The sequence below is a fragment of the Hemitrygon akajei genome, chromosome 3 (genome assembly GCF_048418815.1).
Source record: "Hemitrygon akajei chromosome 3, sHemAka1.3, whole genome shotgun sequence".
In the NCBI taxonomy this organism is placed as follows: Eukaryota; Metazoa; Chordata; class Chondrichthyes; order Myliobatiformes; family Dasyatidae; genus Hemitrygon; species Hemitrygon akajei.
Genome location: NC_133126.1, coordinates 160206667 through 160233251, shown reverse-complemented (window position 1 = coordinate 160233251; position 26585 = coordinate 160206667). Strand labels below are relative to the sequence as shown.

Here is a 26585-nt window from a genome sequence, read left to right as displayed (position 1 = left end):
AACTGTATTACTGCCGCAGAACAAGTAAATGTACTGTAATGTCAAATGAGTCCGTGATTATAAACATGATTGTGGTTTTGAAATTCTGGAACTGCCAAAGTGTACGGTCCAATTTTTTTTAACAAGTGAAGCAGATCAAAGCAATTGAAGCAGCTCTGAATTACTTAAAATAGATACTAGGGTTGTTTTACTGTAACTTGACCTTGATACAGATTTCCATTCAAAATAAATCAAAAACCAGACAAACTTACGAAAATGCAAACTAATGCTGTAAATTAACTTTCAGCAGATATTTAAGGCGCGCAGTCGTGCCTTGATCAAAGATGGGGGAAAGTATGGTTAAATGATCAGACTGCGCAGCTGCATAGCTGTTGGGCGATACGGTGATTCTGCAAATATCCCGACATACTTTGAGAAATTGTGCGGTACCGTGTCTGGGCCTGCTGAACGTTGGTTGGAAATCTCAAGATAATTTTTATCTTGTGTGGCGTACGATGGCGGGGATTTTATTTGAGGATATATTTGATGTGAAAGATATTGACCCAGAAGGTGTAAAGTTTGATAGAGGTAAAGAAAGCGCCGAGCTCTTTATCCACGCGCTTATCTTGGTGCATCGTGTAGTTACTGAATGGGGCAAGGAAGCTCAAATACAACAGTTTCCACACTGAAACTTTCATGTTAAATTTGTCGCAGTATTTACGTTGTATGCTACCTATTATTTTGGTTGGATATCTCTCCTTACGATAGTATTGTGTATTTCCTCTAGCTAGTGAATGTTTGCATGCGGCAAGCGTGTGTTGTCATTTGTACAACGTTGGAATAGACTCGATTTCTTGAAAATGGTTAAAAGTGATTAAATTATTGCGAATCTCAATCACCATCCGAGGATATAACGTCAAAGTCCACTAAATTTTATAGAATTTTAATTTCTTTAAATAATCCGAAATTAACCAACGTTAATCTTGACCATAAAATATCGGATCACCTTAAAACAAACACAGTAAGAATATCTGAACAGCATGAAATCTTAATATACTTCAGTTGGCCCACTTGACTGGTTAGTAGATTATGATGCAGAATTTGGCAGTGACAAAAGTTTGTTGAATGTCAGGATACATGGTTAAATTCTTGTATGTTGGAGATAGCTATTACTGGGTACTTTAAGTGGCAAATAATATTAATGCTTTCCCGTCTATGGGTGGATAAGGATTAGAGTTTAATGTTGCATTGGGGGAATATTTTGTTTATTTTCTGAGGAGTATGAATTGAATTAAACATTGTAATCATTATTGAGCATCCCAATTCCTGACCCCATGAAGTGGTAAATTGGACCTAGGAAGCTAGTCTGAGGACCTCCTGGAACAAGATCTTGGGGATGATCCAATTGATCCTTTACAACCATGGCCTTCTTCCAAAATGGATATTATTCTAGCTAATGGAGAGATTTATTAGTTCTCATTAAATGCAATTGCAGCAGGGCTTTTAAAATGTCCCACTGTCTAAGTTCCATCTTGACATTTTGTGCAGTTGCTCTCACCCCTTGTCTCTCAGAAGGGATTCATCTTTGACCATTATTGGACCAAAACTAACATAATGTATCCAAGCAGTGCATTGAAATACAATCTATTGAACTGTAGAAAACTTGGGCTGCTGTGCTTGTCAGTTTAAAACAAAATTGTTTTGCCTAATCCCATATTCCTGCATTTGGTAAGATGTCTTGCAGGTTAGGTATCTTCAGGAACAATTCCGAAGCAGTTAAGGATCCACCAGCTTTTGGAGCAGTGTATTGCAGATCCTCAGTATCTTCTGTGTGGAAGGTGGTTTCCTCCTCTCAGCGTTAATACTAATTACATCTAGGCCAGGGGTGTCAAACTCATTTTAGGTCACGGGCCGGATTGAGCAAAATGCAGCTTCATGCGGGCCGGATCAGTCGGACGCATGCGAACGTAGCTTTCGTTGCCTCCGTTTTTTCAGCCTGCTCTCATGTGTCTCAGTCTCTGCTATAACTACAAAGTGTTTCACTTTACAAATTCCGTTTCTTATGAAGAAGACTGCCGAGCAAGACTGCCAAATAAGCACTAAAAACCGTGAAAACCTGGTACCTGAATAAACTCAGCATTAGCCATATCATACGCCATAGGCGCTTCGATTACTGGGGCCAGCTTTTATAGTTAATTAGATATTATCTCGCGGGCCAAAGATAATTCCCCCGCGGGCCTTGAGTTTGACATATATGATCTAGGCTGACTGGTTTTTAGTCCTCTAATCAGAAATACCCCAGCTTCTTCAGTCTTTTATCATGGCTACAGTTTTCCAGTCTATTGTAGCCCTGTAGATTTCTGCGACCTCTCCAATGTCATCACATTCTTCATGTGCAATCAGACCCAAAAGCAATGCATGGGGTAACTTGTTTTGTAAACCAATTTATAGTAGAGCTTTCTGCTCTTTTATTTCTGTGCCTTAGCTACTAAATGAAAATATCCACTTGTTTTTTTAATCATCCTAGTGAGCTGTCCTGACATCTTTGAGACTCTCTTGACACACACTCCCTTTGTTCTGTGTCCTCTCATTTATTATGTATTCCTTTGCCTTAATTGACCTCTGAAAAGACATTGGCTAATTTGGATTGAATTCCACTTTTCACTTTCTCTCCAATTTACCAGATTATCTAGAGCATTCTATAGCTAATGCTTTTTTTTTTACAGTTAACCACATAGCCCATTTATGCAGTTAACTCAAAATCACAAAAATACACTGCAAAAGTCAAGGAACTAAGTATTTGTCCTTGTAGAACTTTGCTGATACCAGGCTCCCGGTTTCAAAATCCTCCTGTCAGCTACTGTCATAGAGTCATAGGGAAGTCCTTTAACCAACTGAGTCATTATCAACCATCTACTTTCACTAATTTTATCTTAATTCAATTTCTTTTAATTCTGCTTACACTATCATGGACTCTACCACTTTCCTAGACTCGAGCAATTTACATTAGCCTTTATCAACCTATAAACCTACATGTTTTTAAGATCTGGATGAAAACTAGAGCAGCTAAACATGGATGAAGGTGCCATCTCTACAGCAAAGGTCAGGATTGAACCTAGGTCTATGAGGTGGTGGCTGTACTAGCAGAACCAACATTGGATCCCATGTACCATGTTCACTTGAAGCTGATGAGCTGGTATTGTTCCACCTGCAGTGGACTGTATCAAGCACTGCCCTGCCCTGTCCTCATGGTTATAAGCTCAAATTCAATTACCTTTAAGCAAAGCCAGAATTGTTTTCTATATTCAATATTTTGGTTTCTCTGGCATTGTTTTTCTTTTCACTAACTTTTTAACTTAAGACATTCTTTTTCTTTTCAGTCTGTGTTTAATTAACATTTGCCTGCTAAGCTTGATTTTAAACCTACCTAAAATCACTACCAGATATCCTCACAAAGATACTGGACCCAGACCTGTTGGAGGTGCTGCCCATCTGATCTGTGTACGTCCCACCTTTACCATTACTGGTCCCAGTACTCCAGGAATCCAACAGGCCCCCTCCTCAGCAGCATTGTGTTCACCTGCATTATCCTCTTATTTCCATGTTCACTGGCACATGACAATGGGAGAAATTTTAGAAATTATTACCCTTGTGATCCTACTACTTTTTCCTAACTCTTTCCAGGAACTACCGTATTATCTGCAGTATTTGTACTCTTTTGTCATTGGGACCTATATGGACACCATCTTTTCCCCTCCAGTATGCCCTGCAACTGTTAGTTATAACCTGTGTCAAACACCAGCAAAGCCAAATACCATCTTACAAACATTTTGTGAATGTACAAACTTCTTATAGACAGCAGTGGGAATTGAACACTGGCATTGTAAAGCATTATGCTAACTGATGCGCTTCTATGATGGCCCTTTGAATTGTGGTTTGTGAGTTCGGTTACCTGATCAATCATAACTCCGGGTCACCTGTACTACATTGTGCTTCTGATATTACTTGGGTGTTCAGAAATTGTGGTTATGAGGGAATGTACTGTGAAGGTAAAAGATCAATCATGATGTTTTTGAATGATGGGAATAGCCATCAGGTGTCAATCGACATGTAGCACTTGCTATTTATGGTCTAGTTTGCTTTTACTTATTTAGTGCTTTGTAAAGAGGAGCATAAATAGCCATTTTTAAACACTGGAGATCACACTAGAATGCAAAAATTATAAATGTGCTGTCTAATTAAATGCTGTTCCTATGAACACTCAAACTGAAAATCTATTTGATACTGGCAGTTAAAATCTTTTTATTTTTATTTAGTTTTAGTTTTTGACTCTAATACAAATGAAAGCAATACTGAGACAGCTTTAGGCAAATAAACTGTTGCTGTCTTTACAGTTTCTCGCCTACATTGTGAAAGTGAATCCTTTAAAATGGACCTGATACTTGATGTAAACATTCAGATTTACCCTGTTGAACTTGGTAAGATACTAACTGCAATTTTTAATTTGGGTAAATACAATTTATGTCATTGTTACGTGAAATACTATTAATGTTCATGCATTCCAACCAAATGTTGAATTGCTCCAGTTCAAAATTGTCTACTTTAAAATGACAATATATGAATGTGCTTCAGTTTATGAACTGAGTTCCATAAACAGGCAAAGCCTTCCCACCGTTGAGCACATTAACACAGAGCGCTGTTGCAGGAAACCAGCATCCATCTTCGGGGACCGCCACCACCCAGGTCATGCTCTCTTTTTGCTGGTGCCAGGAGGTACAGGAGCTGCAGGACTCACACCACTAGGTTCAGGAACAGTTATTGCCTCTTAACCATCAGGCTCTTGAACCAGAGGGGATAACTTCACTCGCCCCATTGGTAAACTATTCCCACAACCTTTGGACTCGCTGTCAAGAACTCTTCATCTCATGATCTAGATATTTATTTCTCTTTTTTTTTAGTTGCACATTTGTTGTCACTTGCACATTGGTTGGTTGTCCATCCTGATGAGTGTGGTCTTTCATTGATTCTTTCTGTTTCTTGGATTTACTGTGATTGCCTCCAAGAAGGCTAATCTCAGGATGATAACAGCATGAAGAGGGCATGTTCTGGGTGCTGGGGATCCTTAATGGTGGACGCTGTCTTCCTAAGGCACCGCTCCTTGTAGATGTTTTGGATGCTCTGGAGACTGGTACCCATGATAGAGCTGACTAATTTTACAAGAATATAATGAAATGTTATTTGACTGCATTGGTTGTGGAATGGTCAGTTTAATTGGATTCAGAATGTAGGGATGCCTTGTTAAACCAAATTAATTTCTTATAACAAGCTTAGTGTTCCAGATGGGTGGTATGTAAGTCAATATAAAACACAAATACATGCTAATTCTGATAGATTTGGTTTGTATTTGAAGTACGGAATATTAGTAAACATACTGATATAATTACATTATTTTGATTGGGTAAAATAATTGACAATATTAGAAAAGGAATATGTTTTGTAAACTACTCTGGTTTGCACTATGGAAGGACATGGAGAATTAGTTAATTTTACTATGCTAATATACTATACTTTTTTCCCAGGTGATAAATTTCGTCTAGTAATAGCAAGTACTTTGTACGAAGATGGAACACCAGATGATGGAGAATACAACCCTACGGATGACCGGCCATCTAGGTACTTAGACAATAGCAGAATCTTGCAAAACTGATGGAAGCTTTTCAGCACAATATGGGGTGTCATCTCTTTGAATATGTTGTCTAATTAATCCCAATACCATTCCCCCCTGCTCCCCCACACGTACACGCACATTCTCTCAGCCTTCATTTCCTTTATTGGTTGAACAATATCATGGTTCCTTTTTGAAAGCTATCAGTAAATATAGTTTGCCAGCACCCTTTCAGTCAAACCAAGATCATAACATTGAATAATTTCATTCTTCATATTGTTGCCTCAAGCTCTACTTCAGATTTCTGAAAATATATATTTTCTGGTTACTACCTTACTGCTAGTAAAATTAATTTATTTGTTGCAACACAGATAAAACGTTGGAGGAACTCAGCAGGCCAGGCATCTGTGGAAAAGAATAAATAGTTGACGTTTCGGGCTGAGACCCTTCATTGGGACTGGAAAGAAAGAGAAGTCAGAATGACAAGTTGTGGGGAGGGGAAGTAGTAATACAAGGTGATATGTGAAATTGGAAGGGGGGAGGGAGTGAAATAAAGAGCTGGGAAGTTGTTTGGTGAAAGAGGTACAGGGCTGGAGAAGAGGGAATCTGATTGGAGAGGAGAGAAGACCATGGAAGAAAGGGAAGAGGGAGGAGCACCAGAGGGAGGTGAAGGAAGTTTGAGAGATCAATGTTCACGCCACTAGGTTGGAGGCTACCAAGATGGAATATAAGATATTGTTTCTCCAACCTGAGTGTGGCCTCATCATGGCAGTAGAGAAGGCCATGGACTGGTGCATGGGAATGGGAAGTAGAATTGAACTGGGTGGCTACTGGGAGATCCCACTTTTTATGGCAGATGGAGCATAGGTGCTTGGCGAAGTGGTTTCCCAATCTACGTTGGGTCTCGCCGATTATACAGGAGGCTACACAGGGAGCACTGTACAGTAGATGACCCCAGCAGAACAGGGTTTGTTTGTTTTGTTACGAAAACCCCGTAACCAGGTAACTTACCAGCAAAGGTAGATGGATCAGCTGAGTCGGATGCTACTATTTTCAACCGTTTTATTCAACAAGGGCACAAACGTATGGTTAATACAAAACATTCAGATCATCAAAACTCAATCTAAAACACCGGTGTAATAATAATCATTCAAAACACAAGCTCGATCGTCGTCTAGGGGTAATGTAGATTTTATATCGTTCACTGGATATCTAAAAGTCTTTTAGATCACGGCAGTTTCACTTAGTTGCCGGCGGAAGTGTCGCGTTGGTGCACTTTTAGTTAGAAAGACAGAGAACATGAAGCATTTACCCGACAGGTTTTCCAACCTGTAGGAGGTAGTCGGAAGTCTCGTTGGGGGAATGGACTCTCATCTGTGGCTTCCCCTGTAGCTAGGCCGTCTTCCGTGGTGAAGTCGCCAATCCCAGGCAAGGGAAGGACGCACACGAACCCCACCACCGGCTGTAGCTATTAAAACGCTGTCGCAGGATTTCTAGCGTTTCTCCTTCGTGTGTTTCCTTGGTGCATCTGAGGGTCCTCCCCTCAGACCCGCCTTTATACTTCTTCACGGGATCGCAGGTGTCAATCAAGTTGCAGGTAATGCGATCTCTCTCTCAACCAGCCCACTTTGCCCGAGGGCTTTTCAGGTGGTCTCCATGAGACAATAGTCAAAGTCACTTTTATTCTGCTTCTTGGGAGAACGTGGTCTTTCGCACGTCTCTCTCTCTTGGGTCAGTTGACCCCCCTTAACTAGAGTTCTTGCGATTTTCACAAAGGAGGGGGCCAACGGCATAACACCTCCCCCCATAATGGGTTTTTAACCAGCGGTTAAAAACAGGTTGACACAGGAATCTATTTATTTATTTATTTATTTTTTTGAATCTACATACTACACAAGCTTTTCTCTTCACAGAGTACTACTGTTATACATTCAAGTCAGTATCTAAACAGGTAACAAGTACAGTGCCCCTTTTCTTTAATACCTTAACCTCATGTGCCCTACTAACGCCTGGTAGCATCAAACTTCAGCTCAATAACCACCTTATTTATTTGCTTTCTTCAGCAACATAACTAAGGAGGTGTGATCTTAGCTTACATACATCTACAAAGGTTCATGCAAAAGACAAATTTTTATGCTACTTTCAAACTTAACAGTCAAGCTTCCATGGGTGTTGTCTTTATTATTCACATACTTTGTCAAAATCCCTTAAAACCGGCTTCTGCTATTTTAAAAATCGCGTCCCCATTAACCCTCGCCTTTTTTCCGGTTAATTCCCTCGTGGCGATCTTGGGCACCCTGGCGAAATAGGCTTTCGCCCGCTCCTTTCATAGGAGTTATTTTATCAGTGTGTTCCAAACTTAGACCACCCAATTCCTTAATTTTAGGCAATTTGTCGTTTTTCTCTTCAGGACCCGTCATGCTATTAGTTTCCAATTTAAGATCCGCAAGCGATCTCGCTTTGTTCAGACAGCATTTCAAATTCTGCCTTTTCACACCACACTCTGGAATAACAATAGCGTGTGGGGCCCCTTTACCTTCCAACTCAACCTGTAATTGATTCACAGGCTTTGTGGTACCAAGCCATTGTCTCTGTAGCCTGGTTGCTGCTTTTGATATCAGTCCAGCCTTTAAATTTTCTTCATTCAATTTGGGAACTACACATCCCCCTTTCCCTTGAGTTCCGTGACTAGGTTCAGCACCATGTGTATCCCCATCTTGGACACACTCAAACGGGACATTGGCCTCTTCCAGGTTTTCAACACCCATACCTTTTTCAAATTCTAACGTCCCCCCCTCCTTCCAGTAACTCTCCAGGCAGCCCCCTGTTGGGGAAGGCGCAACCCTGCGAGCTGAAACAACCTCCTCGGCCATGTCAGCTGACTTCTCCACAGCAAGGATACCCTTCTCCTCTAAGACTGTCCTCATTTCACTCTCGGGACCATCGAGAACATCTTTAGAACTCTCAACTTCTCCAAACAATTCTGCCAAACCAGACAGATCAACCACGTCCAACTCTGGACGTTTTAACAGCTTTATCCGTTTCTCATCTTTATTTCCTACCTCTAGGACCTTTCTCTTCACTAAGGGGGGAGCTATCTCCTCGCCCTTACCCCCTTTTACTTTACTACCTTCCGTTTTACCACCCTCTGAACCCTCGTGGTGTAGGGTCGGTAAAAACGTCTGGGCCAATTTCAAACTGCACGCTGTCCCAGCCGCCGCTCTCGACAGGCTGCGAGTGACCGCGCATGCTCGGGGACTCCATGGGCGGGGCCTCAACTATCAGGGCGGTTCCCATCTTCCCACCCGCGAGGTCATTACCCAACAGGAGGTCCACGCCCTCCCCCGGTAACTCCGGCAGGACTCCTAGCTCCACAAGTCCCGACACCAACTCGCAATCGAGAAAGACCCTATGCAAAGGCACGACCGCGGTCTGGTTCCCGATTCCTCTCAGGGCAACCTCCCCCGTCCGAGGGCCGAAATTTAACACATTACGGCTAATTAACGATAGTTCCGCCCCCGTGTCTCTCCAAATTCGTACGGGGATGGGGGGGTCCCCTTCCCTCAAAGACACGGTTCCTTCAGAACTAAATGTCTCCCGCCCCTCCGGTACTCCATCTACCTGGGGCCCTCTTGTCAACTTCCTGATTACCACTGCACGCCCGATAGGGGTCGCTGCTCTCTCCCTCTCTGGCTCCTTTCTTGGAGCAAAGCATTTTGATGCAATATGTCCCACCTTTCCACAATTAAAACAGTTTAAACCAGGAGATCTCCAGGTTTCCTGTCTGTTATCCTCACCTTTTGTGCTAGCTCCCGGCGGAGTTTCTCCCTTAGCCGGCGGACTTTCCCTACCATTCCGACGGTCTCTCGGGTAACTTTTTGGCGAGGAAAACTTTGTCTTGTGGGTTAGGGCATATTCATCTGCGAGCCTAGCCATCTCTGAGATGGACTGATTTGTCCTCTCATTTAAATACATTCGGATCTCTTCCGGAACGCAACCTTTAAATTCCTCAATCAAAACTAACTCCCTGAGACGCCCATAGTTCTCGGCCACCTTTTCAGCTGTGCACCAACGGTCCAAGAGCACACCCTTCTCATGGGCTAGCTCGGTATACGTTTGATTCCACCCTCTTTTTAAATTTCGGAACCTTTGTCTATACGCCTCAGGTACTAACTCGTAACCTCGGAGAATGGCCTCCTTTACTTGATCATAATTCCCGTCCCTTTCTGTGGGCAGCGTGGTATATACCCGCTGTGCTTTTCCTCGTAACACACTTTGTAACAACGCCACCCATTGCTCTCTGGGCCACTGCTGATTCCCTGCCACCTTTTCAAAAAGCAAGAAATAACTATCAACATCCGTCTCCTCGAACGGGGGGACCAACCTCAACGCCCGACTAATATCAAACCCCTCCTCTCTCTCGTCCCCTCGAGTTCTTTGCTCTTGCTTTCGCCTGTCCAGCTCCAATTCATGGCTCCTTTGTTTCTCTTTCTCTTCTGCTTCTGCTTCTAGCTGCTTTAGTTTGAACACATGCTCTCTTTCCACAGCCCTTTCCTTTGCGGCTCTCTCGGCTTCTTTTTCCCTCTCAGCTCTCTCGGCTTCTTTTTCCCTCTCAGCTCTCTCGGCTTCTTTTTCCCTCTCAGCTCTCTCTCTCTCTGCAGCCTTCTCAGCTGCTTCTACTTCTAGCTGCTTTATTTTAAACTCATGTTCCAGCCTTGCTTTCTCCAACTCTGCCTGATTTGTCCCACTCACTAATCTCCTTTCGGGAATATTTTCCAACTCCTCAGCTGCAAACACCTTCTTCCCAACGTAATGCTGTTGTATGACCCTTCGCACTTCCTGCTTTTTCATTGCTGGCTTCACCGCTGTGAGGTCTAATGCCTGCGCCAAATTTACCAATTCTGATTTTGTAGCCTTCCCTAGCGCCTCTACCGTCGGGTTTCTCCTAAATTCCTCCACATCCATCTTTGCTGGTTTCCGTCTGGCTACCTGCGTAACCAGACTTAAGTTTGGACTTACAGCCCGATTCACTGACCCTCCCGTTTGGTTTCAAATCCGGGACGAGAACCCCACTTGTTACGAAAACCCCGTAACCAGGTAACTTACCAGCAAAGATAGATGGATCAGCTGAGTCGGATGCTACTATTTTCAACCGTTTTATTCAACAAGGGCACAAACGTATGGTTAATACAAAACATTCAGATCATCAAAACTCAATCTAAAACACCGGTGTAATAATAATCATTCAAAACACAAGCTCGATCGTCGTCTAGGGGTAATGTAGATTTTATATCGTTCACTGGATATCTAAAAGTCTTTTAGATCACGGCAGTTTCACTTAGTTGCCGGCGGAAGTGTCGCGTTGGTGCACTTTTAGTTAGAAAGACAGAGAACATGAAGCATTTACCCGACAGGTTTTCCAACCTGTAGGAGGTAGTCGGAAGTCTCGTTGGGGGAATGGACTCTCATCTGTGGCTTCCCCTGTAGCTAGGCCGTCTTCCGTGGTGAAGTCGCCAATCCCAGGCAAGGGAAGGACGCACACGAACCCCACCACCGGCTGTAGCTATTAAAACGCTGTCGCAGGATTTCTAGCGTTTCTCCTTCGTGTGTTTCCTTGGTGCATCTGAGGGTCCTCCCCTCAGACCCGCCTTTATACTTCTTCACGGGATCGCAGGTGTCAATCAAGTTGCAGGTAATGCGATCTCTCTCTCAACCAGCCCACTTTGCCCGAGGGCTTTTCAGGTGGTCTCCATGAGACAATAGTCAAAGTCACTTTTATTCTGCTTCTTGGGAGAACGTGGTCTTTCGCACGTCTCTCTCTCTTGGGTCAGTTGACCCCCCTTAACTAGAGTTCTTGCGATTTTCACAAAGGAGGGGGCCAACGGCATAACACCTCCCCCCATAATGGGTTTTTAACCAGCGGTTAAAAACAGGTTGACACAGGAATCTATTTATTTATTTATTTATTTTTTTGAATCTACATACTACACAAGCTTTTCTCTTCACAGAGTACTACTGTTATACATTCAAGTCAGTATCTAAACAGGTAACAAGTACAGTGCCCCTTTTCTTTAATACCTTAACCTCATGTGCCCTACTAACGCCTGGTAGCATCAAACTTCAGCTCAATAACCACCTTATTTATTTGCTTTCTTCAGCAACATAACTAAGGAGGTGTGATCTTAGCTTACATACATCTACAAAGGTTCATGCAAAAGACAAATTTTTATGCTACTTTCAAACTTAACAGTCAAGCTTCCATGGGTGTTGTCTTTATTATTCACATACTTTGTCAAAATCCCTTAAAACCGGCTTCTGCTATTTTAAAAATCGCGTCCCCATTAACCCTCGCCTTTTTTCCGGTTAATTCCCTCGTGGCGATCTTGGGCACCCTGGCGAAATAGGCTTTCGCCCGCTCCTTTCATAGGAGTTATTTTATCAGTGTGTTCCAAACTTAGACCACCCAATTCCTTAATTTTAGGCAATTTGTCGTTTTTCTCTTCAGGACCCGTCATGCTATTAGTTTCCAATTTAAGATCCGCAAGCGATCTCGCTTTGTTCAGACAGCATTTCAAATTCTGCCTTTTCACACCACACTCTGGAATAACAATAGCGTGTGGGGCCCCTTTACCTTCCAACTCAACCTGTAATTGATTCACAGGCTTTGTGGTACCAAGCCATTGTCTCTGTAGCCTGGTTGCTGCTTTTGATATCAGTCCAGCCTTTAAATTTTCTTCATTCAATTTGGGAACTACACATCCCCCTTTCCCTTGAGTTCCGTGACTAGGTTCAGCACCATGTGTATCCCCATCTTGGACACACTCAAACGGGACATTGGCCTCTTCCAGGTTTTCAACACCCATACCTTTTTCAAATTCTAACGTCCCCCCCTCCTTCCAGTAACTCTCCAGGCAGCCCCCTGTTGGGGAAGGCGCAACCCTGCGAGCTGAAACAACCTCCTCGGCCATGTCAGCTGACTTCTCCACAGCAAGGATACCCTTCTCCTCTAAGACTGTCCTCATTTCACTCTCGGGACCATCGAGAACATCTTTAGAACTCTCAACTTCTCCAAACAATTCTGCCAAACCAGACAGATCAACCACGTCCAACTCTGGACGTTTTAACAGCTTTATCCGTTTCTCATCTTTATTTCCTACCTCTAGGACCTTTCTCTTCACTAAGGGGGGAGCTATCTCCTCGCCCTTACCCCCTTTTACTTTACTACCTTCCGTTTTACCACCCTCTGAACCCTCGTGGTGTAGGGTCGGTAAAAACGTCTGGGCCAATTTCAAACTGCACGCTGTCCCAGCCGCCGCTCTCGACAGGCTGCGAGTGACCGCGCATGCTCGGGGACTCCATGGGCGGGGCCTCAACTATCAGGGCGGTTCCCATCTTCCCACCCGCGAGGTCATTACCCAACAGGAGGTCCACGCCCTCCCCCGGTAACTCCGGCAGGACTCCTAGCTCCACAAGTCCCGACACCAACTCGCAATCGAGAAAGACCCTATGCAAAGGCACGACCGCGGTCTGGTTCCCGATTCCTCTCAGGGCAACCTCCCCCGTCCGAGGGCCGAAATTTAACACATTACGGCTAATTAACGATAGTTCCGCCCCCGTGTCTCTCCAAATTCGTACGGGGATGGGGGGGTCCCCTTCCCTCAAAGACACGGTTCCTTCAGAACTAAATGTCTCCCGCCCCTCCGGTACTCCATCTACCTGGGGCCCTCTTGTCAACTTCCTGATTACCACTGCACGCCCGATAGGGGTCGCTGCTCTCTCCCTCTCTGGCTCCTTTCTTGGAGCAAAGCATTTTGATGCAATATGTCCCACCTTTCCACAATTAAAACAGTTTAAACCAGGAGATCTCCAGGTTTCCTGTCTGTTATCCTCACCTTTTGTGCTAGCTCCCGGCGGAGTTTCTCCCTTAGCCGGCGGACTTTCCCTACCATTCCGACGGTCTCTCGGGTAACTTTTTGGCGAGGAAAACTTTGTCTTGTGGGTTAGGGCATATTCATCTGCGAGCCTAGCCATCTCTGAGATGGACTGATTTGTCCTCTCATTTAAATACATTCGGATCTCTTCCGGAACGCAACCTTTAAATTCCTCAATCAAAACTAACTCCCTGAGACGCCCATAGTTCTCGGCCACCTTTTCAGCTGTGCACCAACGGTCCAAGAGCACACCCTTCTCATGGGCTAGCTCGGTATACGTTTGATTCCACCCTCTTTTTAAATTTCGGAACCTTTGTCTATACGCCTCAGGTACTAACTCGTAACCTCGGAGAATGGCCTCCTTTACTTGATCATAATTCCCGTCCCTTTCTGTGGGCAGCGTGGTATATACCCGCTGTGCTTTTCCTCGTAACACACTTTGTAACAACGCCACCCATTGCTCTCTGGGCCACTGCTGATTCCCTGCCACCTTTTCAAAAAGCAAGAAATAACTATCAACATCCGTCTCCTCGAACGGGGGGACCAACCTCAACGCCCGACTAATATCAAACCCCTCCTCTCTCTCGTCCCCTCGAGTTCTTTGCTCTTGCTTTCGCCTGTCCAGCTCCAATTCATGGCTCCTTTGTTTCTCTTTCTCTTCTGCTTCTGCTTCTAGCTGCTTTAGTTTGAACACATGCTCTCTTTCCACAGCCCTTTCCTTTGCGGCTCTCTCGGCTTCTTTTTCCCTCTCAGCTCTCTCGGCTTCTTTTTCCCTCTCAGCTCTCTCGGCTTCTTTTTCCCTCTCAGCTCTCTCGGCTTCTTTTTCCCTCTCAGCTCTCTCTCTCTCTGCAGCCTTCTCAGCTGCTTCTACTTCTAGCTGCTTTATTTTAAACTCATGTTCCAGCCTTGCTTTCTCCAACTCTGCCTGATTTGTCCCACTCACTAATCTCCTTTCGGGAATATTTTCCAACTCCTCAGCTGCAAACACCTTCTTCCCAACGTAATGCTGTTGTATGACCCTTCGCACTTCCTGCTTTTTCATTGCTGGCTTCACCGCTGTGAGGTCTAATGCCTGCGCCAAATTTACCAATTCTGATTTTGTAGCCTTCCCTAGCGCCTCTACCGTCGGGTTTCTCCTAAATTCCTCCACATCCATCTTTGCTGGTTTCCGTCTGGCTACCTGCGTAACCAGACTTAAGTTTGGACTTACAGCCCGATTCACTGACCCTCCCGTTTGGTTTCAAATCCGGGACGAGAACCCCACTTGTTACGAAAACCCCGTAACCAGGTAACTTACCAGCAAAGATAGATGGATCAGCTGAGTCGGATGCTACTATTTTCAACCGTTTTATTCAACAAGGGCACAAACGTATGGTTAATACAAAACATTCAGATCATCAAAACTCAATCTAAAACACCGGTGTAATAATAATCATTCAAAACACAAGCTCGATCGTCGTCTAGGGGTAATGTAGATTTTATATCGTTCACTGGATATCTAAAAGTCTTTTAGATCACGGCAGTTTCACTTAGTTGCCGGCGGAAGTGTCGCGTTGGTGCACTTTTAGTTAGAAAGACAGAGAACATGAAGCATTTACCCGACAGGTTTTCCAACCTGTAGGAGGTAGTCGGAAGTCTCGTTGGGGGAATGGACTCTCATCTGTGGCTTCCCCTGTAGCTAGGCCGTCTTCCGTGGTGAAGTCGCCAATCCCAGGCAAGGGAAGGACGCACACGAACCCCACCACCGGCTGTAGCTATTAAAACGCTGTCGCAGGATTTCTAGCGTTTCTCCTTCGTGTGTTTCCTTGGTGCATCTGAGGGTCCTCCCCTCAGACCCGCCTTTATACTTCTTCACGGGATCGCAGGTGTCAATCAAGTTGCAGGTAATGCGATCTCTCTCTCAACCAGCCCACTTTGCCCGAGGGCTTTTCAGGTGGTCTCCATGAGACAATAGTCAAAGTCACTTTTATTCTGCTTCTTGGGAGAACGTGGTCTTTCGCACGTCTCTCTCTCTTGGGTCAGTTGACCCCCCTTAACTAGAGTTCTTGCGATTTTCACAAAGGAGGGGGCCAACGGCATAACAGTTTACTTTTAAAACATTTCATGACTTGAACATACTGTTTTAATGTTATCTTGGCTTAATCTGCCATTATAAATTTGTTCATTTATGACCTTGCCTCTACCATAAATTAGAATTGAGATTGTTTACTGATAATTCTACAGGATTCAGCTCAGCTCTAGTAATGAAGCCACATTTGCTGATACACAGCAGTCACAATTTCTACTTGAGTACCATCATTTTAATTAAAAAATATTATAAAGCTTTTCATGGGAGTATTATCAAACAAAAGTTGGTGCTGGGCTTCATGATCTAGAAAGGTAGATGACTGTAAATTTGATCAATTGGGCTTAGTTCATGGTTCAAAGTACATTTATTATCAAAGTATGTATAAACTATACAACCTTGAGATTCACCTGCTTACAGGCAGCCGCAAAACAAGAAACGCAAAAGAACGCAATTTAAAAAAAACAGACCAACACCCATTGCGCAGAGAGAGGGGGGAAAAACAAATCGTGCAAGCAACAGCATTCAGAACGAAAGTGAGTCTGTGGAACCCAACCGCGGAGTCTCAGGCTCAGTTCATCGCACAACAGGGCAAATTGTCACAAAGCTCGCAGACACACGGCCTCAACGGCAAGGAGAGTGGAGTAAATGTCGCGAAGCAGTGAGCCCGTCCCTTGCCACACCCTGTTTTTTCAGTCCGCTTGGCCTGTCATTTGAATTTGCCAATCACTGGGTTGTCCCCTGCACTGGGACCTGGACCTGGGCCCTGCAACAGTGATATGCTTTGGGTCTAGACTCTGCCGCCATGTTCCAGCCCGTAACTGACCTTTCAAAATCAACCTTGGGCTTAAATCGATCCAACTTCTCTCTCGGTTTAGGTGGGCAGGCTCAGAAACTCCTCTGCTCACTCCAATTCCATCTCAAACATGCCTTGACCTCGCTCTGACTTTGCATCACACCTGTAAGCCTCAACACTTGATTGAACCTCACCTTCGCTTGCCTCTTCATTGTTTCTGGTGATAATTTACTACGATTTTCCACGGGAAAAAAGTTATTAATAAAATATTTAGTTGTATTTCTTGCTTTATGAATTATCAGTAAGCTGTTGCCCATCTTCAGTGCACCTTCTTAAACCAAAAGTTTAAGTTGGTAATGTTCTAAACAAGCAAGGGGAAACAGAGCTAGGATTTCCAACCCAGGGTTGACATACCCCCTTGGTTAATGGTAGGGGTCTCTGGCATAAAAAAAGGTTGGGAACCTATGCTGTTGATGGAATTTGAGAGTTTGGGGCTTTGGCATCCTGAGGTATAGCCACTGATGACAGAAGAGATGCATAAAGTCAAAACTGTGAATTTTAATAGTTGCATTGCTTAACCAAGAATAAATGATGGCAGCAAGTTCAGGGATTAATGTGACATTGTCAGATGATGTAATATTGTTCTAAATGAGAAGCCTTAATTATGTGAATAGGAGGAATAAAACGTAACTTGAAGACAAATAATGACAGAAAAGTTGTGAACAATCTGTCAATTCCAGATAAGTTTCAGGAAGAATGAAAGTAGACTTCAGGAAATGAGATAGAGACTACATGGGGAGAGAGGGAGGGAAGTGAGAGTGTAATTAAGTATAAGAGGAAAAACCTGTTACCTAAAGGTAACAGAGCATGCACCCTTTTCATATCTCTTGGGATCTAGTATATTATTCTCTTTCATTTTCTTGTTTTTAATCTTAGTAGATATATAAGCATAGTCTGTCCATTCTTGCTTCATTAGACAACCCACCTATTCCAACTACCAAGATAGTAATCCCCCTTTGAACTCCTTCTAAGAGTTGGGGATTGCCAGAGAAAACCAGGCAAAGTTGCATGTCAGTTTACGTGAACCGGATGTCAGCATTTTTCAAGAGGGGTTACTGATCTTTGGGACAAATGCAGTGAGTGGATTCTTTACAAACATTCAAAACAAGCTGGGTAAATTCCTAAAAGGCAAAGGTCACAATCAGTAAAGGTTATTATGGTATGGTCTCTTTGGTTTCTGAATTGTTTTTGATTACCTCGAGACTTTGAGAGAATTTTTTTTATGATACTGCCCCACTTAATTTGTTTTTTTTTAAACATCTCCCAAGATTTCTTGTAGTTAACTTACTGTATTGAAATCAATGGAATTAAATTTCAGAAGTGAGTACCATGTTTAGTACTAATGAAGGATGAACTTCTAACCATTAAGTCCGAGGGGTGATTGATAAGTTTGTGGCCTAAGGTAGGAGATGAGTTATTAACTTCAAACTTTCTGCTTAATCAAAGAATTGAACTGTATGTGCATGTAATGAGAGGTGTATAACTCATCTCCTCTACCTTGGGCCAAGAACTTATCAATCACCCTGCTGTGGACACTTTCTGGAGGTCCAAGATCTGTATGCTCCACCACCACTGGACTAAGTGTGTAAATGTAGGAGGGAACTATGTTTTAAATAAATAAATAAATAAATGTGCTAGGTTTTCTAAAATTGACTCCTACCTTGGGCCATGAGCTTATCAATCACCCCTCATAAGTTGGAATACATAGATGATGAGGGTCAAGTTTTAACTTAAGGTTCCAAATTTTATTTTTATAGATAATTTTGAGATCTAAAATACTATCTTGCTATTTTTAAGGCTGAGTTCTTAAAGAACTTTATTGTATATTACCTATGTAAAACTATTAATAGTACCAGGATATTGGCTTGATAAAGCAATTAAGAATGTGAAGTTGAATAAGGTGGAAAACATGGCATTTCTGATTTTTAGATTTGTAATAAATCCACTTTTTAAGAAGGTATTTTACTTAAAGTAATCAATAGTACAGATATTGTACAATGCATCCTCGAATGTACTTCTAAATATTCCATACTTGGCCTTGGCTGTCATTTAATTACCTGAACCCCTACTCAGTTTTTCTGTTGGTGAGTGTCATTCTCTTATTTGTGCTTCATCTTCGTTTGTAATGTGATTCCTTCCCAAAGGGCGTGGGATAGTTGTGCAGTGAAAAATTCCACACTTGTTTCTTGCTACATCACCATTATTTGTGTGTGAGCTATGGTGATGGTTTTTGATAGACATTTTTGATTAAAACCTGATATAACTTAGACCTATCCTTATCCAGTATCTGTACATGAACTTTCCTGCATCAAACTACTTCCAAGAACATATAGTATATGAGCAAACACAGGAAATTGGAACTAGTTACAGGACGTTGAGTCCAGTGGCTGTGACCATGGCCATCATAGATTCATTGGGCTAAAGGGCCTGTAACTGTGCTGTGTTTCTGACAGTGAACAGTATGCATTCTGGCTAGCTGTTAATGACTGCTATTTTACTGGACGTGCATTGTAATTAACTGGATCTTAGTTGAAATAGTTTAAGAGCAACGAAGATACAACTACCTTGGTTGTTGAATGTGAACTGAATTTGTGGTTGAGCCATTCAAAGAAAAATGAAAGTTTCTGTATTAAGAATATAATTATTGTATGGAAAGTTTGGCATGTCATAAATTTTGTACAGTTTTGTCCAATTTTACTGGATCCCAATATATAAAAGATTTTTTTCTGTATTTTTCTAAATGTTATTAATTTTCTTTCTTTATATATCTTACAGAGCAGATCAATTTGAGTATGTCATGTATGGAAAAGTTTATAGAATAGAAGGAGATGAAAGCTCAACTGAAGCAGCCACAAGATTGTGAGTACTAAAGTAATATAAACTGCAGTATAATATTTTTGAAAATTTATGTTGAATGTAGTGAAATTTATTTATTAAAAACATTGTTGGAGAGTTTTTTAATGTTGTAGGCCCAAAGTCTACTAGCACCAGAACAGAATGTAAATTTTTTCTGAAGCTAGACTTTGTACTTTGCTGTGCTGACGCCGATCTTTTTGCATAACATTAAAAGGAGTTCTGGGAGAAAGTACTTGTTTTCAGCAAAGTATGTTCTGAGTAATCAATTGCAATGCAAAGTAGATGATATAAAGAAGAAATATCAATAGATATTAGAAAATACCTTGGAAATTGTTCCTTCAAGTGTGGTTGTAGATTTTATGCAGAAAAATATGTTGTGCATTCTTTTTTGTATTAATATGTGAGCACCACTGACAATATGGTTATTGCCTGTCCTAAGTCTCTTACTGCCTATAGAAATGGCATTCCATAAAACATAGGAATAAAATTAGGCCATTCAGCCAATTGAGTCTGCTCCATCATTTGATCATAAGATATAGGAGCAGACTTGGGCCATTTGACCTATTGAGTCTGCTCCGCCATTTCATCAAGGCCGATCCAATTTTCCTCTCAGCCCTAATCTTCTGCCTTCTCCCTGTATCCTTTCATGCACTACCAATCAAGAATCTATCAACCTCTGCCTTAAACTTCTACTCCTCTATTCCAAGGCTGTGTCCTCTGGTCTTAGACTTTCCCATCATAGGAAATGTCCTCTCCACATTTGTTCTATCAAGGCATTTCATCATTTGATAGATTTCAATGAGGACACTCCTCATTCTTCTGAATTCTAGTAAATACAGGCCCAGAACCATCAAAAAATCTTCGTATGAGAAGCCATTCAATCCTGGAATAATTTTTGTGAACCTCCTTTGAACTGTCTCCAGTTTCAGCACATCCTTTCTAAAATAAGGGGAGACAAAACTGCTCACAACACAACACTGGTGAGGCCTCACCAGTGCTTTATAAAGTCTTAATGTTACACTTTTGATTTTATATTCTAGTCCTCTTGAAATGAATGCTAATATTGCATTTGCCTTCCTCACCATAGGCTCAACCTACAAATGAACCTTTAGGGAATCCTGCACAAGGACTCCCAAGTTCCTTTGTGCCTCCAATTCCCCCCCCCCCCCACCCTGAGTTTTCTCACTTTTGAAAATGGTCAACCCTTTCATTTCTTCTACCAAAGTGCATGACCATATACTTCCTGACACTGTATTCCATCTGCCATTTCTTTGCCCATTCTCCTAATCTAAGTCCTCCTGTAGCCTTTCTATTCCCTCAAAACTACCTGCCCCTCCACCTATCTTCATATTGTTTGCAAACAAGGCCATCAATTCTATCAACCAAATAATTAACATACAAGGTAAAAAGAATTGGTCTCCATATGGACCCCTGTGGAACACCACTAATCACTGGCAGCCAATGAGAAAAGACTCCCTTTATTCCCACTCTTTGCTTCCTGCCAATCAGCCACTGCTTTATCCATGCTAGAATCTTTCCTGTAATACCATGGGCTCTTAGCTTGTTAAGCAGCCTCATGTATGGCACCTTGTCAAAGTTCTTCTGAAAATCCAGGTACACAACATCAACCAATTCTTCTTTCTCTATCCTGCTTGTCATTTTCTCAAAAACTTCCAACAGATTTGTCAGGCAAGATTTTTCCCTGTGGAAATCATGCTGACTATGGCCTATTTTATCATGTGCTCCAAGTACCCTTTGACTTCATCCTTAATAATCATTTTCAATATCTTCCCAACCACTGAGGTCAGACTAACTGGCCTATAGTTTCTTCTGTTGCCTGTCTCCCTTTTTGAAAATTGGAGTGACATTTCCAGAACCATTCTCAGAACCTGGTGATTCTTGAAAGATCATTATTAATGCCTCCATGATCTCTTCAGCCATGTCTTTCAGAACTCCGGGGTGTACATGATCTGGTCCAGGTGACTTGTCCATCTTAAGACCTTTTAGTTTCCTAAGAACCTTCTCTCCAGTTATGGTAAATTCACACATTTCATGACCCCTGAGACTTGGAACTTCCACCATTCTGCTAGTATCTTCCACAGTGAAGACTGGTGCAAAATACTTACTCAGTTCATCTGCCATTCCATTGTCCCCCATTACTATCTCCAGCATCATTTTCCAGTGGTCCGATATTCATTCTTGTCTCTTTTTTACACTTCATCACTTCATATATCTGAAAATACTTCTGGTATCCTCTTCCATATTCCATCTTTACCTTAATGACTTTTTTGTTGTCTTCTGATGGTTTTTGAAAGCTTCCCAATCCTCTAATTTCCCACTGTTTTGCTCTATTATATGCCCTCTCTTGGCTTTTATGTTAGCTTTGACTTGTCTTGTTAGCCATAGTTGTATCAAAGTTCCTTCAGAATACTTCATAAGAATGATTCCAGGAATGAAAGGGTTACCATTTGAGGAACGTCTGACAGCTCTTGGGGTGTATTCCCTGGAGCTCAGGAAAATGAGGGGGATCTCAGAAACATTGCGTATCTTAAAAGGCCTGAACAGAATAGATATGGCAAAGTTATTTCCCATGGTTGGGGAGTCTTAGACAAGAGGGCATGACTTCAGGATTGAAGGACACCTTTTTACAGTAGAGATGTGAAGAAATTACTTTAGTCAGAGGATGGTAAATCTGGAATTTGTTGCCATGAGCAGCTGTGGAGGCCAAGTCATTGGGTGTAATTAAGGCAGAGAGAAATAGGTTTTTGATTAGCCAGGGCATCAAAGGGTATGGGGCGAAGGCAGGGAAGTGGGGATGATGGGAATAATTGGATCAGCCCATGATTGAATGGCGGAGCAGGCTCGATGGGCCAATGGCCTACTTCTCCTATATCTTATGCTCTACTTCCTCTTTGTGATGTATATATCCTGTATCTTTCACATTGCTTCCAGAAATTCCAGCCATTGCTGTTCTGCCATTATTCCTGCCAGTGTTCTTTTTCAATCAATTCTGGCCAACTCCTCTCTCATGACTCTGTAATCCTCTTTACTCCATTGTAATACTGACACATTTGACTTTAGATGTATGGCCTTAACCCCATTTTTCCTGCCTTCTCCCCATAATGTTCGATACACTTTTCAATCAAAAACCGATCAACCTCCAGTTTACATATACCCAATGACCTAATCTCTACAGCTGTCTGTGGCAATGATTCCCATTGATCCATCACCCACTGGCTAAAGATATTCCCCCTTGTCCTTCAGTTCTGAGGCTAAGCACTGTAGGAATTTGTTAAATGTCCGTAATATATCTACCTCTGCCACCACCCTTGCCAGCGCGTTCCACAGACTCCCACTTCCTGTGTTAAGCAAAAAACCTGCCTCTGTCATCCCCCTATATTTTCCGCCAAATACTTCAAAGTATTGCGATTAGTTATTAGCCATTTTTGCCCGGGGGGGGGGGGGGGGGAAGTCTCTGGCTATCCAGTTGATCTATACTCCTTTTCATCTTGTACACCTCTCATCCTCCTCCCTTCAATTATGGAATTATGGTCAATTATGGAAAACCCTGAACATCCTCTACATAGCACCATCCAGAGACAGAGAAGCAGTTTCAGCGACAGGTTACTGTCGATGCAATGCTCCTCAGACAGGATGAAGAGGTCAATACTCCCCAATGCCATTAGGCTTTACAATTCAACTGCCAGGACTTAAGAACTTTTTTAAAGCTATTATTAATGCTTTTTGAGTTAGTGATTTAGATGCATATCATATTATTACTGAGTTAAGTATTGTATGTAATGAGTTTTTGCTACAACAAGTGTATGGGACATTGGAAAAAATGTTGAATTTCCCCATGGGGATGAATAAAGTATCTATCTATCTATCTATCAAAGAGGATAGCCTTAGCTCACTCAGCCTATCCATGTAAGGCATCATCCTGGTAAATCTCCTCTGCACCCTCTCTAATGCTTTCATATCCTTCCTATATTGAGGTGACCTGAACTGAACAATACTCCAAGTGTAGTCCAACCAGAGTTTTGTAGAGCTGCAATATTATCTTTTAACTCAATACCCTGACTAATGAAGGCCAACACACCAAACGTGGTCTTAATTACAGTTATACTGCAACTTTGAGTTAAGTCCAAGATCCCTCTGTTCATCCACACTGTTAAAAATCCTGCCATTAATCCTGTATTCTAAGTGGATTTTGCAAAGTGTATCACTTCATTTTTCTGCATTGAACAACATCTGTCACTTCTCAGCCTAGCTCTGCAGGCATCAATGGCTCACTGTATCCTCAGACAACCTTTTGCATTATCCACAATGCCATTAAACATTGTGTCATCTGCAAACTTACTAATCCACCCTTGTACTTCCTTGACCAAGTCATTTATAAAAATAGATATCCCTGTATATTCGAGCCAGTATTTTCAATTTTATCTATTTGCTGAAAGTGTTACAAGCATACTAAATGAATTTTCATTTCTTACAGGTCAGCCTATGTCTCCTATGGAGGTCTACTTATGAGGCTTCAAGGAGATGCAAATAATTTGCATGGCTTTGAGGTGGATTCCAGAGTGTATCTGCTAATGAAGAAACTTGCATTCTGAGATGGAAAAACAGGAATGTGGAAATCTTACATGTGCTTTAAGTTATCAATGAAATCAAATTTGTTTGTTGATATTAGTCAACAAATGATTTCTCACACCGAATTTGTAAATGTCCTACATTTCATGTTCTCCCTGTTTCAAAGGAGATGATGTAGGAAAGTAACTATTTAAAATTAATGACTGGCTTAAATTTTTCAAAAAAATTAAGTGGCCATATCATGAAAAGGAACTATACATTTTTTGATGTTTGTAAAATTGAGTTCTTTGAATAGAATCCAAATAAAAATGTTTGTTTCAAAAATAACATTACATGCCATTTACTGCTATGACACTGAGATCTGAGATAACTGATAATGACACTCTTTAATTAAAGTCCAAATTTACAAGCACAAAAAAACCCAAAAAGTAACCAAAAGGACTAATGGAATTGAAAAGTAATGATACTTCAGTTCTAAGTGCCCTTTATTATTCCCCATCTGGAACACTGCATTTAGTTTGGGCATTGAATCTTGGGAAAGATGCACACCTGTAAGTTGGCATATCAGGATGATGATCACAAGGGTTTAAAGAACAAACATTTATTTATAGAAGTTTTAGACTTAAGAACACCAAGTGGTTTACCTCTAAAGTGCTTCTGAACTAAAACCACTGTTACCATTTCTGGTAATTAAAAAATCTAGAGCATCCAATTTGCTACTATGAGATCCAACCCAGAATAATGACATGTTAGTTGGGTTTTAAATATTGCCCAAAATAAAAAATAAAAAATTGAGGCTGTGTTACACTACTATGATATTTAAAAGATTGACCAAACTGCTAAATGAGATCATTAAAATAATGAATTTGATATGCTGAATCCAGAATGTGAAATACTGGAGTAAAATTAGAAAACATGCCACATATAAAATAATGTACCACTAATTCCTGATGTTTGGTCAACTAAAAGTTCAAAAAATAGAAGTTTGATTTTTGTAAAGCAAGCGTACTAAGGGATGTGAAGCAAAGATGAGTAACAAGCACATATCTGTCATCTAACTAAATAATGGAACATGCCTGTTTCTGTGAAGACATGGTTCAATCCCATGAGGTGTCAAAGTTTATAAAGAGACATGAAGTGTTTGTTCTTTTACCTCCCTTAACTCAAATTGAAATTCATCTTGCTATCTAATAGAGATATCATTCTTGTTCAGGTATTACATCATGCTACTAAATAAAGCTTTTATATTTACCCAAAAGTGGCTTGTTTCAAAGCTACTTAACAGTTGTCAGTGTGTCAGTTTATCACTTGCAATGCCCCATTGCAAAACAGTTGAATGAAGAAGAGAAATTCACAATGTTGCAAGAAAGGAATGAAACCAAGGAATAGTGTGCTAGGCATAACAGCAGTATGCATTATATGCATGTGATATTTCATGCTTTGCATTTCTGATAATTTAAAAATAGTAATATCCACTAAAGCAGTGTTTTTTTTAAAAAAAGCAACAAACATGTTTGGTAATTTTGGAACTGCAATTTCTGGGTTATTACAAAAGAACTTGATAATGTACACCCCAGAGAACAAAAAAGAAATAGGTCCTGCAAAAAGTGAATGCATTGGGGTCATCTTCCAAGATTCTTTAAAATCTGTGGAGCAGTTTCTACAGACAGGATGAATGTAGTGGTATTACTACTATTTTAAAGAAAGGAAGCGGGGGGAGAAAAAAGAACAAAATGACAACCCAGTAAGTCAGTAGTGGAGATGATAACAGAATCTATTATAAAAACTGCAATAACAGAACACTTGAGAGGTGTATACAATTATGAAAAGGAAAGCATACTTAGTGGCGTTTTTTGAGTATGTAACTGGTGGATTAGACGAAGGAGAAACAGTGAATATTCATTTTGATGTTTAGGAGGCCCTTCGTAATGTCCCACACAAAATGTCAGTGCTCAGGATGACGGTATTTTGGATGGATTCACATAGAGACAGAATGAAAATTGGTTAGATAGGAAACCTGGAAAAAAACGGGTATTTTTCTGGGTGGCAGCAAATTGTGGAGTGCAATAGAGATAAATGCTTGATCCCCAGGCATCCACAACATGAATGATTTAGACAAGGGAACAATATATAATGTATTTAAGTTTGCATATGACACATAGAGATGAGGGCTACGAACTGTGAAGAGGGTTCAAAGAGGAACCAATGTGGACAGGTTGGCTGTCACTGAAGCTCAGTGCAACTGGTGCTAAAGCTCTTTGGGGAAGGACTGCAATCAAGGGTCCTTCCATTACTGTACATGGAGGAGTGCAGTTGGGTGGGGAAGCCTTTCAAACAATGAAAGGAATATGGCCTCAGGGAGCCACATGGATGACCATAGTGCTATATTTGCTATTTTTTATACAAGTTTACACTCCTAAATATAACAACCATGAATGTAAAATCTTTTAAATCAAGTTTAATATCAGACATGTTGCAATTTTTTTTTGTTTTGTGGTAGCAGTACATTGGAATACATAAATTTAAAAAAAAATCTAAATTACAAGTATATATATATATATATAAATAATGCTAAGTTTAACTTAGTTGTGCACAGTTTACTTTTGTATGTTTTGGATATAAATAAACATTTTTGAAATTAAA

The 26585-nt window shown here is 41.5% G+C and overlaps 1 protein-coding gene across 1 annotated transcript; it reads left to right on the top strand.

Annotated features, from left to right (window-relative positions):
- Nucleotides 1-374: 374 nt before the first annotated feature.
- Nucleotides 375-26585, top strand: polr2h (RNA polymerase II, I and III subunit H). The gene is made up of 5 exons (XM_073041153.1): nt 375-567; nt 4374-4457; nt 5559-5652; nt 19272-19355; nt 23848-26585. Exons 1-5 carry the CDS (start codon nt 495-497, stop codon nt 23963-23965), a joined length of 453 nt encoding a protein of 150 aa, XP_072897254.1. The 5' UTR covers nt 375-494; the 3' UTR covers nt 23966-26585.

Coding starts and splice junctions, on each gene's coding strand:
- polr2h (XM_073041153.1), top strand. CDS start 495: ATGGCGGGGATTTTATTTGAGGATATATTTGATGTGAAAGATATTGAC. Junction 4,458..5,558: donor GATTTACCCTGTTGAACTTG/GTAAGATACTAA, acceptor CTTTTTTCCCAG/GTGATAAATTTCGTCTAGTA. Junction 5,653..19,271: donor ACGGATGACCGGCCATCTAG/GTACTTAGACAA, acceptor TATATCTTACAG/AGCAGATCAATTTGAGTATG.